Consider the following 19,740-nt stretch of genomic DNA (forward strand, 5'->3'; position numbering starts at 1 on the left):
AAACGACTCTGGCTGGGCCACCTGCATCATGCACTGGTCTCCAGCTGTGAGAGTGTGCGTGGTGATCATTAAGTCAACAAAAGGATTCTTTATACCAGAAGTCCCAGGAGCAAATTGCAGTACATTCCAGTACGTAGCACACACATTCACCGTGTCAGTCTGCCTAAAGTCTACACTTAGACTTTTTCTTCTCTCTGTAGGGCATGAATATCCCTATGGAATTAAAATGAGCCATCTTCGAGACACTGCACTCCTGACACAGGGATCAAAGGACTCCCCCACCCCTTCCAGCTTCCAGGAGCCCTTCCTCATGGAGCAGCTGCCCCGAGAAATGCAGTGTCAGTTCATCCTGAAGCCCAGCCGCCTGGCGGTGACCCAGCAGCTGAGCGGTGAGTTTTCTCCTCCCTCATAGAGCCTTTTTTAGCAAAACTTTTCATTCCTAAAAGCAAAAGAAGTTCTTGGCCTTTCAGCCACATGAAGTATTTTTTCTTTTAAATTTGCAAAGTGTTTTGAAGGAAAGATGGAGTTTTAGATGATAGTTTTAGAAATTAGTGGTAGGACTGAATGACTTGTAATCAGCAGTTAATAACTGCAGTAGAGTCTGTTCCTTCTTTCTTTGCTATTCTTTCCCCTTTAACCTTATGTCCACTGCAGAGTCAAAGGCACCAGTCTATGCTGCAGGTGCTTCAAGGCTTTCTTTGTACTATAATACTTTGCACTGTGTGTTCCCCCAAATGGTCACCTTATAAAAAGGAGGCTGTCAGTGATGCGTGTCAGGAGACTCTAATGCCTGACCTGGATCCTGCTACTGATAGGTATGTAAAGATTGCAACGGTTTCCACAGAAATCTCTTGGTATTCTGCTAATCCCTCTGAACATAGCCATCCCTTATCCACCCCGTAATAAAGACTCCAGAATGGTAAAAATGATATTCAACATAGGAGGACCATCATTAATTTACTCTAACTCAAGTTTGAGCTTTACACCTCAGTCTGAAAGTAATATTGTGAAAATAATAGAAGAAAATATATCATGCCAAAAAGTGTTGAGTGAGGTAGTGGAAAATTGGTGCTGAATTTTTGTAGCTGCTTTTGTTGGTTTGAGAAAACTGGAGAAACCTGTGAACAGTGGCCCTTGTTTTATACTCATCCCCCAACACGTGCATGTCCAACACCATCCCTTTCTGTTGATGACCTAGCCTTAGATTTTATGCTTCATTGAAGTCATTGGTCTAAAACTCCTTAATATTGCTGACATTGTGTGCAGGCAGGCTCAGTCATATCCACCTCTTTGTGACCCCATGGACTGTAGGCCATCAGGCTCCTCTGTCCATAGAATTTTCTAGGCAAGAATATTAGAGGTGGGTTGCCATTTCCTACTTCAGTGGATCTTCCCAACCCAGGGATCCAGCCCATGTCTCCTGTAGTGACAGGCAGATTGTTTACCACCGTGCCACCTGGGAGAGCCCTGATCTTGCTGATAGCAGCTATAAAAACTGATCTTGCATTTGCCCCAGTCCTCCTCCCTCCAGCAGTGGTAAATTGAGGTTTTGAACTCTAAGGCTATTTACTCACATCTTTGGGCCATTTTGAAGGGGTATTATAGACATGTTACAGTTTTCTAACCTCTAAAGTATGAGCTCCTTGAAGGTGGAGAGTTTGGTCTGTTTTGTTTACTGCTATATTCCCAGCACCTGGAACAGTTTCTGCATACATAAAAAAGTATCCAATAAATATTTGTTGAATGAATTTATTAATAGGTCTGTTGTTAGTGTTAAAGTTACAAAAGGAATGTTGCCTTTATATCTAAGATGAGAATATTATTTTACTCTTCTACCTTTATTACTCATGTTTTTCAAAACTGTTTCTGTGGGTACCTTGTTAATAAAATAAAATAAGTGTATTTTAACTAATTGGACCAAAATAATCAGGAGTCAAGAATCCTGAAGGTTTTACTCATTTCTGCCAACAATTTGATTAGTTAATTGCAAGCAGCCTTTAGTTATCAATCCTCTGCTTCTCCCTGTTAAAGGTTAAGATAATAATAGTTGCAGCTATAAAATGATTCATAATAAATGGAGTAACTATAGACCAATGGTGGCAACTACCTGTGTAGCTGAACAATTAATATGTGAACCAGTTTTGTATGTTTTTTTAATACAGAGGATTTTGAGAGCAACTACTCTGGAAACCACTTAGATCAGGAATCAACAGACTTTCTCTGTAAAGGACCAGGTAGTAAAATTTGCAAGTCAGCAGACAAAACTGAGAATATCATGTAGGTACTTACATAACAAGACAGAAAACAAGTTCACAAAATTTTTACAGATGATATTCAATATGTAGTAATATTTGAGTACGTGTATGCTCACTCAGTCATGTCCAGTCTTTGCAACCGCATGTACTATAGCCTGCCATTCTCCTCTGTCCAGAGATTCTCCAGGCAAGAATACTGGAGCAGGTTGCCATTTCCTCCTCCAGGGGATCTTCCCGACCCAGGGATTGAACCCACGTCTTCTGCATCGGCAGGTGGATTCTTTACCACTGTCCCACCTAGGAAGCCCATAATTGAGTACAATTTTATGTAATACAGATATACAAATGAAAATAATTCTTTTCGGGAAATAACATCTCACTTAATTGGGGTTCAAAATTAGTATTCCAGGTTGGGAAGATCCCCTGGAGAAGGGCATGGCAACCCACTCCAGTATTCTTGTCTGGACAGTATTCTTACAGGGCAGGCTACAGTCCATGGGGTCACAAAGAGTCAGACAGGACTGAGCGACTCAGCACAGCACAGCACACATCATAATTAAATGTAAAATATTCTGATGTAATGATATTTTATACATTTCATGATCTTTGAAAACACCCTTGCACACACATAGGTACTGCCAAATACTAATGTATCATCCTACAAGTATATAACTTTTTAAATTTTTATTGGAGTACCGTTGCTTTGCATCATTGTATTAGTTTCTACTATACAGCAAAGTGAGTCAGCTGTCCATATACATTTATCCCCTCTCTTTTTATTTCTTTCCCATTTGCATCACCACATAGCATTGAGTAGAGTTATAGATTCTCATTAGTTATCTACTTTATACACAGTGTCAATAGTTAATATATGTCAATCCCAATCTCCCAGTTCATCACACCCAAACTTCCCCCTTGGTATCCATACGTTTATGCCCTACATCTATGTTTTTATTTCTGCTTAAATAAGATCATCTATACCAATTTCTTCAGATTTCACTTATATGTATTAATATACAATATTTGTTTTGCACTTTCTGACATACTTCATCCTGTATGACGGTCTCTAGTTTATCCACATCTCTACAAATGACCCAGTTATGTTCCTATTTATGCCTGAGTAATATTTTTCTGGGCTCCAAAATCACTGCAGATGGTGATTGCAGCCGTGAAATTAAAAGACACTTACTCCTTGGAAGGAAAGTTATAACCAACCTAGACAGCATATTAAAAAGCAGAGACATTGCTTTGTCAACAAAGGTCCATCTAGTCAAGACTATGGTTTTTCCAGTGGTCATGTATGGATGTGAGAGTTGTACTATAAAGAAAGCTGAGCACTGAAGAATTGATGCTTTTGAACTGTGGTGTTGGAGAAGACTCTTGAGAGTCCCTTAGACTGCAAGGAGATCCAACTAGTCCATCCTAAAAGAGATCAGTCCTGGTGTTCATTGGAAGGACTGATGTTTCAACATCAGTTTCAGCTTCAGCTGAAACTCCAATACTTTGGCCATCTGATTCAAAGAGCTGACTCATTGGAAAAGATCCTGATTCTGGGAAAGATTGAGGGCAGGAGGAGAAGGGGACAACAGAGGATGAGATGGTTGGATGGCATCACCATCTCAATGGACATGAGTTTGGGTGGACTCCGGGAGTTGGTGATGAACAGGGAAGCCTGGTGTGCTGCGGTTCATGAGGTCACAAAGAGTCGGACACGACTGAGCGACTGAACTGAACTGAACTGAATATTCCATTGATAGCTCAGCTGGAAGAAATCCATTGGTAGTTCAGCTGGTACATTCCCTGGTAGCTCAGCTGGTAAAGAATCCACCTGCAATGCAGGAGACCCCCCGTTCGATTCCTGGATTGGAAAGATCCCCTGGAAAAGGAATAGGCTACCTATTCCAGTATTCATGGGCTTTCCTGGTGACTCAGACAGTAAAGAATCCACCTGCATTGGGGGAGACCTGGGCTTGATCCCTGGGTTGGAAAGGTCCCCTGGAGAAGGGCATGGCAACCCACTCCAGTATTCTTGCCTGGAGAATCTCCATGGACAGAGGAGCCTGGTGGGCTACAGTCTTGGGGGTCACAAAAAGTCGGACATGGAGCGACTAAGCACTAAGCAATCTTTTTGTATATATGCACCATATCTTCTTTATCCACTCCTCTCTTGGTGGACATTTAGGTTTCTTCCATGTCCTGGCTATTGTAAATAATGCTCTGTGAACCTTGGGGTGCAGGTATCTTTTTGAATTATGATGTTCTCCAGATAGCACAGTAGTGGAATTGCTAGGTCATGTGGTAGTTCTGTTTTTAGTGTTTTAAGGAACATCCATACTGTTCTCCATGGTGGCTGTATCAATTTACATTTCCACCAACATCGCAAGAGGCTTCCCTTTTCTCCATATCCTCTCCAGCATGTATTGTTTATAGATTTTGTGATGATAGCCATTCTAACCAGTGTGAGGTAATGACTCTTGTAGTTTTGATTTGCATTTCTCTAATAATTAGTGATATTGAGCATCTTTTCATGTGTTTGTTGGCTATCTGTATGTCTTCTTTGGAGAAATGTCTATTTAGACCTTGTACCCATTTTTTGACTGGGTTGTTTGTTTTTTTATATTGAGCTGAACGAATTGCTTGTATGTTTTGGAGATTAATCCCTTGTCAGTTTCTTCATTTGCAAATGTTTTCTCCCATTCTAAAGGTTGTCTTTTTGTCTTGTTTATGGTTCCCTTTGCTGTGCAAATGCTTTTCAATATACCTAGGTCCCATTTGTTTATTTTTGTTTTTATTTTTGTTACTGTAGGAGGTGGGTCAAAAAAGGTTTTGCTGTAATTTATTCAAAGGGTGTTCTGCCTGTTTTCCTCTAAGAGTTTTATAATGTCTGGCCTTGTATCAGATCTTTTATCCATTTTATTTTTGTGTATGGTGTTAAGGAGTGTTCTAATTTCATTCTTTTACTTGTAACTCTCTGGTTTTCCCAGCACCACTTATTGAAGAAGCTGTCTTTTATCCCTTGTATATTCTGTCCTTCTTTGTCATAGATTAGGGGACCATAGCTGTGTGGGTTTATCTCTGGGCTTTCTATCTTGTTCTGTTTGTCTATATTTCTGTTTTCTGCCAGTACCATACTGTCTTGATGGCTATAGCCATGTAGTATAGTCTGAAGTCAGCAAGCCTGATTTCTCCAGCTCCATTTTTCTTTCTCAAGACTGCTTTGGCTTTTGAGGGTCACATTTCATACAAACTATAAAATTTTCTGTTCTAGTTCTGTGAAAAATGCCATTGGTAATTTGATAGGGATTGCATTGAATTTGTATATTCCTTTGGATAATACAGTCATTTTCACATTGACTCTTCAAACCCAAGAACATGGTATATCTCTACATCTGTTAGTGTCATCTTTGACATCTTTCATCAGTATCTTATAGTTTTCTGCATACAGGTCTTTTGCTTCCTTTAAAGTGAGGGCCTCCTTGGTGGCTCAGAGGTGCTTCCTTAGGTTGGTTTATTCCTAGGTATTTTATTCATTCATTGCAGTGATAAGTGGGATTGTTTCCTTAATTTCTCTTTCTGATCTTTTGTTGCTAGTGTATAGAAATGCAAGAGATTTCTGTGTATTAATTTTGTATCCTGTAACTTTAATTGCTCTTGTAGTTCTCTGGTGTTATCTTTAGGATTTTCTATTTATAGTATCATGTCATCTACAAACAGTGGTTGTTTTACTTCTTTTTTTCCAATTTTGATTCCTTCTCTTTTCTTTTCTTCTGTGATTGCCATGGCTATGTCTTCCAAGTCTGTGGTGAATAATAGTGGTGAGTGAAGATCCTTGTCTTGTTCCAGATCTTAGAGAAAATGCTTTCAATTTTTCACCATTGAGAATAATATTTGCTGTAGGTTTGTCATATATGGCCTTTATTATATTGAGATAGATTCCTTTTCACTTTCTGGAGAGTTTTTTTATCATAAATGGGTGTTGAATTTTCTCAAAAGCTTAGTTTGAATCTATTGAGATGATCATATATTTTTATTCTTCAGTTTGTTGATGGTGATGTATCACATTGATTTGTATGCATGGAAGAATCCTTGTATCCCTGGGATAAATCATACCCTTGATCATGATAGATGATCCTCTCAATGTGTTGTTGGATTCGATTTACTAATAATTTGTTGAAGATTTTGCATCTGTGTTCATCAGTGATACTGGTCTATAATTTCCTTTTTCTGTGATACCTTTGTATGATTTTAATATTATGGTGATGGTGGCCATGTCCAATGAGTTTGGGAATATTCTACCCTCTGCAATGTTTTAGAAGAGGTTGAGAAAAATAGGTGTTAGCTCTTCTCTAAATGGTAGAATATTCGCCTATGATGCTATCTCATCCTAAACTTTCATTTGTTTGAAGATTTTTAATCACAGATTCAATTTCTTTACTTGGATTGGTCTGTTCATATATTCTGTTTCTTCCTGGTTCAGTCTTGGGAGACTGTACCTTTCTAAGAATTTGTCCATTTCTTCCAGGTTGTCCTTTTCATTGGCATACAGTTGCTTGAAGAAGTCTCATGATCCTTTGTATTTTTGCATTGTCAGTTGTACCTTCTCCTTTTTCATGTCTAATTTTATTGCTTTGAGACCTCTTCCTTTTGTCCTTGATGAATCTGGTTAAATATTTTGTATGGTTAAAGGTTTTTGTATTGTATCTTCTCAAAGAAACAACATTTAGTTTCATTGATCAGTGCTACTGTTTTCTTTATGTCATGTATTTCTACTCTGATCTTTATGATTTCTTTCCTTCTACTAACTTTGGGTTTTGTTTGTTCTTTTTCTAGTTGCTTTAGGTGTAAGGTTAGGTTATTTATTTGAGGTTTTTCTAGTTTCTTGCAGTAGGATTGTATTGCTATAAACTTCCCTCTTAGAAAGTAAGTTACTATATAACACAGGGAACCCAGCCTGGCACCCTGTGATGAGCCAAAGGAGTGGGATGGGGGGAGAAGAGGAAGGATCAACAGGGAGGGGGAAAAATTGTATAATTATAGCTAGTTCTGTTGTTGCACAGCAGAAACCAACACAACTTTGAAAGCAATTTCCCTCCAATTAAAAATAAATGAATAAATACACACTTATATATATAGAACTTCCCTCTTAGAGCTGCTTTTGCTGAATCCCATAGGTTTTGGGTCATCATGTTTTTGTTGTCATTTGTTACCAGGTATTTTTTTATTCTTGGGGATGGTTTTGATCACACCAAATCCTGTACAGTGTTAGGAACGTCTGTCCATAGTTCTTCAGGCATTCTGTCTCTCAGATCTAATCCCTTAAATATATTTGTCACTTCCACTGTATAATTGTAAAGTATTTGATTTAGGTCATACCTGAATGGTTAGCAGTTTTCCCTCCTTTCTTCAATTTAAGTCTGAATTTGGTAAATAAGTTCATGATCTGAAGCACAGTCAGCTCCCGGTCTCATTTATGCTGACTGTATTGAGCTTCTCTGTCTTCAACTGCACAGCATATAATCAGAATGATTTTGAAATTGAGCATCGGTGATGTCCATGTGTAGAGTTGTCTCTTGTGTTGGTGGAAGAGGGTGTTAGCTATGACCTGTTCATTCTCTTGGCAAAACTCTGTTAGCCTTTGCCCTGCTTCATTTTGTACTCTAAGGCCAAACCTGCCTGTTAGTATACTTCTTGACTTGCTACTTTTGCATTCCAGTCACCTGTGATGAAAAGGACATCTTTTTTTGGTGTTCATTCTAGAAGGTCTTGTAGGCCACCATCAGTTCAGTTCAGTCACTCAGTCGTGTCTGACTCTTTGCGACCCCATTAATTGCAGCACGCCAGGCCTCCCTGTCCATCACCAACCCCCGGAGTTGACTCAAACTCATACCCATCGAGTTGGTGATGCCATCCAACCATCTTGTCCTCTGTCGTCCCCTCCTCCTCCTGCCCCCAATCCCTCCCAGCATCAGAGTCTTTTCCAATGAGTCAACTCTTAGCATGAGGTGGCCAAAGTATTGGAGTTTCAGCTTCAACATCAGTCCTTCCAATGAACACCCAGGACTGATCTCCTTTAGGATGGACTGGTTGGATCTCCTTGCAGTCCAAGGGACTCTCAGGAGTCTTCTCCAACACCACAGTTCAAAAGAACCAATTTTGCGGTGCTCACCTTTCTTCACAGTCCAACTCTCACATCCATACATGACCACTGGAAAAACCATAGCCTTGACCAGACGGACCTTTGTTGGCATAGTTATGTCTCTGCTTTTTAATATGCTCTCTAGGTTAGTCATAACTTTCCTTCCAAGGAGTAAGCATCTTTTAATTTCATGGCTGCAATCACCATCTGCAGTGATTTTGGAGCCCAAAAAAATGAAGTCTGACACTATTTCCACTGTCTCCCCATCTATTTCCCATGAGGTGATGGGACCAGATGCCATGATCTTAGTTTTCTGAATGTTAAGCTTTAAGCCAACTTTTTCACTCTCCTCTTTCACTTTCATCAGGAGACTTTTTAGTTCCTCTTCACACTCTGCCATAAGGGTGGTGTCATCTGCATATCTGAGGTTATTGATACTTCTCCCGGCAATCTTGATTCCAGCTTGTGCTCCATCCAGCCCAGCATTTCTCATGATGTACTCTGCCTATAAGTTAAATAAGCAGGGTGACAATATACAGCCTTGACGTACTCCTTTTCCTATTTGGAACCAGTCTGTCGTTCCATGTACAGTTCTAACTGTTGCTTCCTGACCTGCATACAGGTTTCTCAAGAGGCAGGTCAGGTGGTCTGGTATTCCCATCTCCTTCAGAATTTTCCCCAGTTTATTGTGATCCACACAGCCGAAGGCTTTGGCCTAGGCAATAAAGCATAAATAGATGTTTTTCTGGAACACTCTTGCTTTTTCGATGATCCAGCAGATATTGGCAATTTGATCTCTGGTTCCTCTGCCTTTTCTAAAACCAGCTTGAACATCTGGAATTTCACGGTTCACGTATTGCTGAAGCCTGGCTTGGAGAATTTTGAGCATTACTCTACTAGCGTGAGAGATGAGTGCAATTGTGCAATAGTTTGAGCATTCTTTGGGATTGCCTTTCTTAGGGATTGGAATGAAAACAGACCTTTTTCAGTCCTGTGGCCACTGCTGAGTTCTCCAATTTGCTGGCATATTGAGTGCAGCACTTTCACAGAATCATCTTTCAGGATTTGAAATAGCTCAACTGGAATTCTATCACATCCACTAGCTTTGTTCATAATGATGCTTTCTAAGGCCCACTTGACTTCACATTCCAGGATGTCTGGCTCTAGGTCAGTGATCACACCATTGTGATTATCTGGGTCATGAAGATCTTTTTTGTACAGTTCTTCTGTGTACTCTTGCCACCTCTTCCTAATATCTTCTGCTTCTGTTAGGTCCATACCATTTCTGTCCTTTATCGAACCCATATTTGCCTGAAATGTTCCCTTGACATCTCTAATTTTCTTGAAGAGATCTCTAGTCTTTCCCATTCTGTTGTTTTCCTCTATTTCTTTGCATTGATTGCTGATGAAGGCTTTCTTATCTCTCCTGGCTATTCTTTGGAACTCTGCATTCAAATGAGAATATCTTTCCTTTTCTCCTTTGCTTTTCGCTTCTCTTCTTTTCACAGCTATTTGTAAGGCCTCCTCAGACAACTATTTTGCCTTTTTGCATTTCTTTTCCATAGGGATGGTCTTGATCCCTATCTTCTGTACAATGTCATGAACCTCCATCCATAGTTCAAGAGGCTCTCTGTCTATCAGATCTAGTCCCTTAAATCTATTTCTCACTTCCACTGTATAGTCATAAGGGATTTGATTTAGGTCATACCTGAATGGTCTAGTGGTTTTCCCTACTTTCTTCAGTTTAAGTCTGAATTTGGCAATAAGGAGTTCATGATCTGAGCCACAGTCAGCTCCTGGTCTTGTTTTTGCTGTATAGAGCTTCTCCATCTTTGACTACAAAGAATATAATCAATCTGATTTCAATGTTGACCATCTGGTGATGTCCATGTGTAGAGTCTTCTCTTGTGTTGTTGGAAGAGGGTATTTGCTGTGACCAGTGCATTCTCTTGAAAAAACTCTATCAGCCTTTGCCCTGCTTCATTCCGTACTCCAAGGCCAAATTTGCCTGTTACTCCAGGTGTTTCTTGACTTCCTACTTTTGCATTCCAGTCCCCTGTAATGAAAAGGACATCTTTTTTGTATGTTAGTTCTAAAAGGTCTTTTAGGTCTTCATAGAACCGTTCAACTTCAGCTTCTTCAGCATTACTGGTTGGGTCATAGGCTTGGATTACCATGATATTGAATGGTTTGCCTTGGAAACGAACAGAGATCATTCTGTCGTTTTTGAGATTGCATCCAAGTACTGCATTTCGGACTGTTTTGTTGACCATGATGGCTACTCCATTTCTTCTAAGGGATTCCTGCCCACAGTAGTAGATATAATGGTCATCTGAGTTAAATTCACCCATTCCAGTCCATTTTAGTTAGCTGATTCCTAGAATGTCAACATTCACTCTTGCCATCTCCTGTTTGACCACTTCCAATTTTCCTTGATTCATGGACCTAACATTCCAGGTTCCTATGCAATATTGCTCTTTACAGCATCGGACCTTGCTTCTATCCCCAGTCACATCCATAACTGGGTATTGTTTTTGCCTTGGCTCCATCCCTTCATTCTTTCTTGAGTTATTTCTCCATTGATCTCCATTAGCATATTGGGCACCTACCGACCTGGGGAGTTCCTCTTTCGGTATCCTATCATTTTGCCTTCTCATGCTGTTCATGGGGTTCTCAAGGCAAGAATACTAAAGTGGTTTGCCATTCCCTTCTCTAGTGGACCACATTCTGTCAGACCTCTCCACCATGACCCGACCATCGTGGGTGGCCCCACATGGCATGGCTTAGTTTCATTGAGTTAGACAGGACTGTGCTTCAGCTTCTTCAGCATTAGTGGTTGGAGCATAGACTTGGATTACTGTGATATTGAATTATTTGCCTTGGAAATGAACAGAGATCATTCTATAGTTTTTGAGACTGCACCCAAGTATTGCATTTTGGAGGGCTTCCCTGATAGCTCAGTTGGTAAAGAATTTACCTGTAATGCAGGAGACACTGGTTCAATTCCTAGGTTGGGAAGATTCGCTGGAGAAGGGATAGGCTACCCACTCCAATGTTCTTGGGTTTCCCTTGTGGCTCAGCTGGTAAAGAATCTGCCTGCAATGAGGAAAACTTGGGTTCAATCTCTGGGTTGGGAAGATCCCCTGGAGAATGGAATGGCTACCCACTCCAGTATTTTGGTGGAGAATTCCATCGACAACTGTCACAAAGAGTCAGACACGACTGAGCAAGTTTCACTTTCACTGCATTTCAGACTCTTGTGACTATGAGGGCTGCTCTATTTCTTCTAAGGGGTTCTTGCCAACAGTAGTAGATACAATGGACATCTGAATTAAATTCACCCATTCCGGTCCATTTTAGTTCACTGATTCTGAAAATGTCGAAGTTCACTCTTGCCATCTCCTGTCTGACCATTTCCTGTTTGACCATTTCCAATTTACCTTGATTCATGGACCTAACATTCCAGGTCCCTATGCAATAATGTTCTTTCATCATTGGACTTCACTTCCATCACCAGTCACATCCACAACTGGGTGTTGTTTTCGCTTTGACTCAGCCTCTTCATTCTTTCCTGAACTATTTCTCCACTCTTCTCCAGTAGCATATTGGGCATCTACTCACCTGGGGAGTTCATCTTTCACTGTCATATCTTTTTGCCTTTTCATACTGTTCATGAGGTTCTCAAGGCAAGAATACTGGAGTGGTTTACCATTCCCTTCTCGAGTGGACCACGTTTTGTCAGAACTCTCCACCATGACCCGTCCATCTTGTGTGCCCTAAGTGGCATGGCTCATTGTTTCACCGGGTTAGACAAGGCTGAGATCCATGTGATCACTTTGGTTAGTTTCCTGTGAGTGTGGTTTTCATTCTGTCTGCCCTCTGAAGGATAACAATAAGAGACTTGTGGAAGCTTCCTGATAGGAGGGACTGGCAGTGGGGGAATCTGGGTCTGACTTGGATGGGCAGGGCCATGCTCAGTAAATCTTTAATCCAATTTCCTGTTGATGGGTGGAGCTGTGTTCCCTCCCTGTTGGCCTGTGTTTGGCAGGGGTAATGTTGGTAATGGTGACCTCCTTCAAAAGGACTTATGCCAGCACACCGCTCCCATGACTGTTGTATTCAGTGCCCCTGTCCCCACGGCAGGCCACTGTCAACCCACGCCTCCGGCAGAGACACCTGGACACTCACAGGCAAGTCTGGCTCAGTCTCTTGTGGGGTCACTGCTCCTTTCTCTTGGATCCTGGTATGCGCAAGTTTTGGTTTGTGCCCTCCAAGAGTCTGTCTCCCCAGTCCTGTGGAAGTTCTGTAATCAAATCCCACTGGCCTCCAAAGTCAAATTGCCTGGGGGTTCTCAGTTCTTTTATCAGATCCGCAGGTTGGGAACTCTGCTGTGGGCCCTAAGACTTTTGCAACAGTACGAGAACTTCTTTGATATAACTGTTCTCCTATTTGTGGCATCCGGTCCCATCTCTTGATGGCAAATAGATGGGGAAATAATGGAAAGAGTGGCAGACTTTTATTTTCTTGTGCTCAAAAATCACTGCAGATGGTGACTGCAGCCATGAAATTAAAAGACGCTTGCTCTTTGGACGAAAAGCTATGACAGACCTAGACAGCATCCTGAAAAGCAAAGACATTGCTTTGCCAACAAAGGTCTGTCTAGTCAAAGCTATGGTTTTTCCAGTAGTCGTGTATGGATATGAGAGTCAGACTATAAAGAAAGCTGAGTACCAAAGAATTGATACTTCTGAACTGTGGTGCTGGAGAAGACTCTTGAGAGTCCCTTGGACTGCAAGATCAAGCCAGTCCATCCTAAAGGAAATCAACCCTGAATATTCATTGGAAGGACTGTTGCTGAAGCTAAAACTCCAATACTTTTGCCACCTGATGTGAGAGAACTGACTCATTGGAAAAGACCCTGATGCTGGGCAAAATTGAAGGTAGGAGGAGAAGAGGATGACAGAAGATGAGGTGGTTGGATGGCATCACCGACTCAATGGGCATGAGTTTGAGCAAGCTCTAGGAAATGGTGATGGAGAGGAAATCCTGGCATGCTGCAGTCCATGGGATTCCAAAGAGTTGGACATGATGAGTGACTGAACTGAACTGATTTTTTAATTTCCTCTTTGATTTCTTCAGTGATCTCTTGGTTATTTAGTTGCATATTGTCTAGCCTCCACATGTTTGTGTTTTTTGAAGGTTTTTTTTTTTTGTATATGATTTCTAATGTTATAGCATCATGCTTGGATATGCTATGAAGTTTCCATTACAATTTCAAATATGCTTTGGTTTTTTTAATTTACTGAGGCTTCATTTGTGACCCAGGATTGATCTGTCCTGGAGAATATTTCACGTTCACTTGAGAACAAAGTGATTCTGCTGCTTTTGGATGGAATATCCTGTAACTATCATTTAAGTCTATCTAGTGTGATGTGTCTTTTAAAGTTTGTGTTTCCTTAATAATTTTCTGTCTGAATGATCTATCCATTGGTGTCAATGGAGTGTTAAAGTCCCCCACTATTAGTGTGTTACTGTTGATTTCCCCCTTTTATGGATGTTATCATTTGCCTTATGAATTGAAGGGCTCCTACGATAGGTGTGTTAAATATTTGTAATTGTTATATTTTCTTCTTGGATTGATGATCATTATGTAGTGTCCTTCCTTGTCTCTTGTGACAGTCTTTATTTTAAAGTCTATTTTATGTGACATGAGTATTGCTACTTCACCTTTGTTTTGATTTCCATTTGCATGGATTATCTTTTCCCATCCCCTAACTTTCAGCCTGTATTTTTCCATATATCTGAAGTGGGTCTCTTGTGGGCAGCATATATATTGATCTTGTTTTGTATCCCTTCAGCCTGTCTTTATCTTTTCATTGGAGCATCTAATCCATTTACATTTAAAGTAATTATATGTATATTCTTATTACCATTTTCTTAACTGTTTTGAATTTGGTTTTGTAGGTTTTTTCCTTCTCTGTGCTTCCTGCCTAGAGAAGTTCTTTTGACATTTATTACAAAGCTGGTCTGGTGACAATGAATTCTCTTAGCTTTTATTTGTCTGTAAACTTTTTGATTTCGCCATCAAATCTGAGCCTTCCTGGGTAGAGTAATCTTGTAGGTTTTCCCTTCTATCACTTTAAATAATCCTATCTGGCCTATCCTATATGACCGGCAGAGTTTCCGTTAGGATATCAGCTGATAATCTTATGGAGATTCCCCTATATGTTTTTTTTAATCAATTTATTTTCATTGGAAGCTATTTACCTTACAATATTATAGTGGTTTTTGCCATACATTGACATGAATCAGCCATGGGTGTACATGTGTCCCCCATCCTGACCTCCCCCTTCCTCCTCCCTCCCCATCCCATCCCTCAGGGTCATCCCAGTGCACCAGCCCTGAGCACCCTGACTCATGCATGGAACCTGGACTGGCGATCTGTTTCACATATGATAATATACATGTTTCAATGCTATTCTTTCAAATTATTCCACCCTCACCTTGCTGCTTTTAATATTTTTTTGTATTTAAATTTTTCAGTTTGATTAATATGTGTTTCAGCTTATTTCTCGTTGGGTTTATCTTATATGGAACTCTGTGCTTCCTGGACTTGACTATTTCCTTTCCCATGTTAGGGAAGTTTTTTACTATAATCTCTTCAAATATTTTCTCAGACCCTTTCTCTTACTCTTCTTCTGGAACCCATATAATTCAAATGTTTGTGTGTTTAATGTTGTCCCAGAGGTCTCTGAGATTGTGCTCAATTCTTTTCATTCTTTTTTCTTTGTTCTACTTCACAGCAGTTATTTCCACCATTTTATTTATAGCTCACTTATCCATTGTTCTCTCAGTTATTCTGCTATTGATTCCTCCTAGTGTATTTTTAATTTCAGGTATTGTGGTGTTCATCATTGCTTGTTTGTTCTTTAATGTTTCTAGGTCCTTGTTAAACATGTCTTGTATTTCCCCCATTCTATTTCCCAGATTTTGGATCATCTTTACCATCATTACTCTGAATTATTTTTCAGGTAGATTGCCTATTTCCTTTTCACCTGTGGGTTTTTACCTTGCCCCTTCATCTGTAACATACTTCTCTGTCTTCTCGTTGTTTGACTTACTCTGTTTGAGGTTTCCTTTTCACAGGCTACAGGGTCATAGTTCCCCTTGCTTTTGGTGGCTTCCCTAGCGGGAGAGGCTGGTTGTTCCAGGCGCTTGTGTCGGCTTCCTGGTGGGAGGGCCTGGTGCCTGTGCTCTGGTGGGGAGTGCTGAGTCTTTTCCCTCTGACGGGCAGAGACACGTCAGGTGGTGTATTTGGGGATTTCTGTGAGCTTAGGACAACTTTAGGCAGCCTGTCTGCTGATGGGTGGGGCTGTGTTCCTTTCTTGCTGCTTGTTTGGTGTTAAGTGTCCAGCACTGGAGCATGTATGCAGTTGGGTGGAGCTAGGTCATGGTATCAAGAAAGATAGTTTATCCAAGGTTATTCAGCTAAGTAGCAGCGCCAGAATCTGAAATCAGCTCTGACTATAGAAACCATATTCTTTCCAAGACACCACACTGCTGATGGATGGTGAGTATCTGAGGTAAGCTACATTCCCAGGATGCAGCACTGACCTGGTCAGTTGCCAGCTCCTGGAGCAAGTGCTGTCTTGAACTGTATTGAGTTAATTTTTATATATGGCATGGTCCAGTTACATTTTTGCGTGTTGCTGTCCAGTTTTCCCAACACAAGTTACTGAAGAAACTATCCTTTCCTCATTGTATGTTCTTGGCTCCTTTGTCATAAATTAATTGAGCATAAGTATACACGTTTTATTTCTGGACTCTCTCATCTGTTCCATTGATCTGGGTATCTGTTTTTATGCCAGTATCATTTTATTTTGATCACTATAATTTTATAATATAGTTTGAAATTAGGAAGCATAAAGCTTCCTGCTTTGTTGTTTCTTCTCAACATTGATTTGTCTTTTTTGGGGCCTTTTGTCATTCTATACAAATTTTAGAATTGTTCTATTACTGTGAAAACCACCATTGGAATTTTGATAGGGACTGCATTAGGTCTATAGACTGCTTTGAATAGTATGGAGATTTTAACAATAGTAACTTCCAGTCCATGTGCATGGAATATCTTTCCATTTATTTGTGTCTTCTTCAATTTTCTTTTCATCAGTGCCTTCCTAGTTTTCAGTGTACTGGTCTTTCACCTTCTTGATTAAATTTATTCTTAGGTATTTTATTCTTCTTAGTACAGTTATAAATGGGATTATTTTCTTAATTTTACTTTCTGATAGTTTGTTATTAGTGTATAGAAACACAGAGATGTATGTTGATCTTGTATCCTGCAAATTAACTGAATTCATTTATTAGTTCTAAGTTTTTTTGGTGGAGTCTTTAGAGTTTTCTGCATATAGTATTATTATATCATCTACAAATAGTGGCATTTTTGTTTTTTCCTTTCCAATTTGGGTATCTTTTACTTTCTTCCTGCCTACTTGGTTTGCTAGGCCTTCCAATATCATGTTGAATAAAAATGATAAGAGTGGACATCCTTGTCTTGTTTATAATCTTAAAGGAAAAGTTTTTTGGCCTTTGACCATTGACAATGATGCTATCTATAATATTAATATATGACCTTTGTTATGTTGGGGTACATTTCCTCTAGTCCCACTCTGTTGAGGATTTTAATCATATTAATAAATGGATGTTGAATTTTGTCAAGTACTTTTTTGTATATCAATATGATCAAAGAAAAATCATATGATTTTTTTCCTTCTGTTTTGTTAATATGGTGTATCACGTTGATTTGTGGGATATGAATCATCCTTGTATCCCTGGAATAAATCCAACTTGATTATGGCATTGATTCTTTTAGTACATTATTGAATTCAATTTGATAATTTTTTTGAGAATGTTTACCTATATGTTCATCAGAGATATTGGCCTATAATTTTCTGTTCTTGTGGTTTCCTTGCCTGGTTTTGATATCAGAGTAATTATGGCCTTGTAAGCTGTCAGGTCCTAGATTTTTATTTCTAGGGAGTTTTTAAATTACAGATTCAATATCCCTACCAATAGTCAGCGTATTCAGATTTTCTATTCATATTCAGCCTTGGAAGTTTGTATATTTCTAAGAATTTATCTATTTATTCTAGGTTTTCCAATTTGTTGGCATATAATTGTTCATAGTAGTCTCTTATGATCCTGTATATTTCTGTGGTGTCAGTTGCATCTCTTTAATTTCTGATTTTTTTTAGTTCTCTCTGTCTTGTTGGGTCTGGCCAAAGGTTTATCAACTTTGTTTACTTTTTCAAAGAACCAGCTCTTATTTTCATTAATCTCTTCTAGTGTCTTTTAGTCTCTACTTCATTTACTGCTGCTCTTAGGTCTGAAGTGAGTCTCTTGTAGGCAGCATGTTGATGGGACTTGTTTTTTATTCCGTTCAATCCCTCTCAGTCTTTTGATTGAAGAATTTAGTCCATTTTCATTTAAAGTAATTGCTAATAGACATGTTATTGCCATTTCTATTGTTTCTGGCTGTTTTGTGGTTCCTCTGTTCATTTCTTCTCCTGCTGTCTTCCTTTGTGGTTTAGTGACTTTCAGGTTCCTTTCTCTGTCATTATCTTTTGTGTATCTACTTTAGGTTTTTGCTGTTGGTTACCACAAGGCTTACACATAACTTGTATTTATAATAGTGTTTATGTTGATACCAGTGTTTGAACACTTTGTAAAGCTCTACTTGTTTATTCTCTACTCACTCAACATTTTGTTTTTTGATATCATATTTTATGTCGTTTTTTATCTTGTAAATCCCTTGCTTAAATATTGTAGCTACAGTTATTTTTACTATTTTTGTCTTTTGACCTTCATATTAATAATTCATTCACTACCATTACCATATATTTGCCTTTACCAGTGAGATTTATGCTTTTATATATTTTGTTACTAATTAACACCCTTTCTATTCAGCTTAAAAAGATACCTTTGACGTCTCTTCTGAGAATGGTTTAGGTTTAGTGGTGATGAGCTCCTTTATCTTTTGCTTGCTAGAAACCTCTATCTCCTTCAATTCTGAATGATAACTTTGGTAGGTGAATTATTGTTGGTTGGAAATTTTTATCTTTTAGCACTTGGGTTATATTGTGCTATTTCCTTCTGATCTTTAACATTTCTGCTAAAAAACCTGCTGATAGTCTTACGGGATTTCCTTGTACATAATAAGTTGTTTTTCTCTTGCAGCTTTTAAGATCTCTCCTTGTCTTTACCTTTTGACATTTTAATATAATGTGTCTTGGTGTAGATCTTTGGGTTCATCTTATTTGGAACTGTCTGGGCTTCCTAGATCTGAATGTCTGTTTCTTTCCCTAGTTTAGGACAGTTTTCAGCCATTATTTTTTCAAATAAGTCTTCTTTCCCTTTTATTTTTTTCTGAGACCTCTATAATGTGATGGTTAATGCATTTTATGTTGTCCCATAAGTCCTTTAAGCTGTCTTCACCATTTTGCATTCTTTTTTTCTTTTTGCTGCTCTGATTGGGTGAGTTTCTATGCCATGTCTCAAGTTCTCTGATCCTTTCTTCTACTTCATCAAATCTGCTTTTGACCTCCACTGGTTATTTTTCAATTCAGTTATTGTATTCTTCAGTTCTGTGACTTCTGTTTGGAACTTTCTTATATTTTCTATCTTTAAGTTCTCACTGTGTTTATCCATTCTTCTCCCAAGTTTAGTGGGCATCTTTATGATCATTTATTGAACTTTTTATCAGGTAAACTATTTATCTCCAGTTTATTAACTTTCTCTCCTGATGTTTTGTCTTGTTCTTTCATTTGGAACATATTTCTGTTTCTTCATTTTGCTTGATTCTGTGCTGGTTTCTATGCACTGGGTGAAAGAGCCACCTCTTCCACTTGAACTGTTGCCTTTGTGTAAGAGATGCACCTTTTTCATTCCACCCTATCCTAGCTCTTGGTTTTCTCTCAACTATTTGTAATTATCCAAGAAGCCCATCTTATATTTAATAGCTCTCAGTACTTGAGGAAGTGCCAAGATCAGTCAGTGTCCCAAAGGGGAGAGCTCAGTCAGCACCTTGATTCAGGCTGATTGGAAACCAAGTCCTCACACAGCAGCTTTCAAGATTGCAAATGTATGCAGTTCTATAGGACTGCAAGGATAAGCCCTGCTGGCCCCCAGAGCCAGGCTATCTGGAGGTGGCCCCTGACAGCAGTCACAGAAATTGGGTCTCCAGGTGCGTTTATAAGCTCCTTCTTGGGAGTTGCTAGCAAACTGTAGTCACACAGGAGGAAGTGCAAAGATGGTGTCCCTGGCTGCATCTTTGAGAGCACCTGGTCACCC

The 19,740-nt window shown here is 39.4% G+C and overlaps 1 protein-coding gene across 1 annotated transcript in view; it reads left to right on the forward strand.

The window, feature by feature from the left end:
* Positions 1-19,740, forward strand: part of ARHGAP20 (Rho GTPase activating protein 20) — a 196,476-nt gene that overhangs the window by 151,205 nt on the left and 25,531 nt on the right. The window contains 1 exon segment of the mRNA XM_065944276.1: positions 201-389. Within this exon segment, the coding sequence (XP_065800348.1) occupies positions 201-389 (189 nt within the window).

This window comes from Muntiacus reevesi, chromosome 9 (genome assembly GCF_963930625.1).
Source record: "Muntiacus reevesi chromosome 9, mMunRee1.1, whole genome shotgun sequence".
Classification (NCBI taxonomy): Eukaryota; Metazoa; Chordata; class Mammalia; order Artiodactyla; family Cervidae; genus Muntiacus; species Muntiacus reevesi.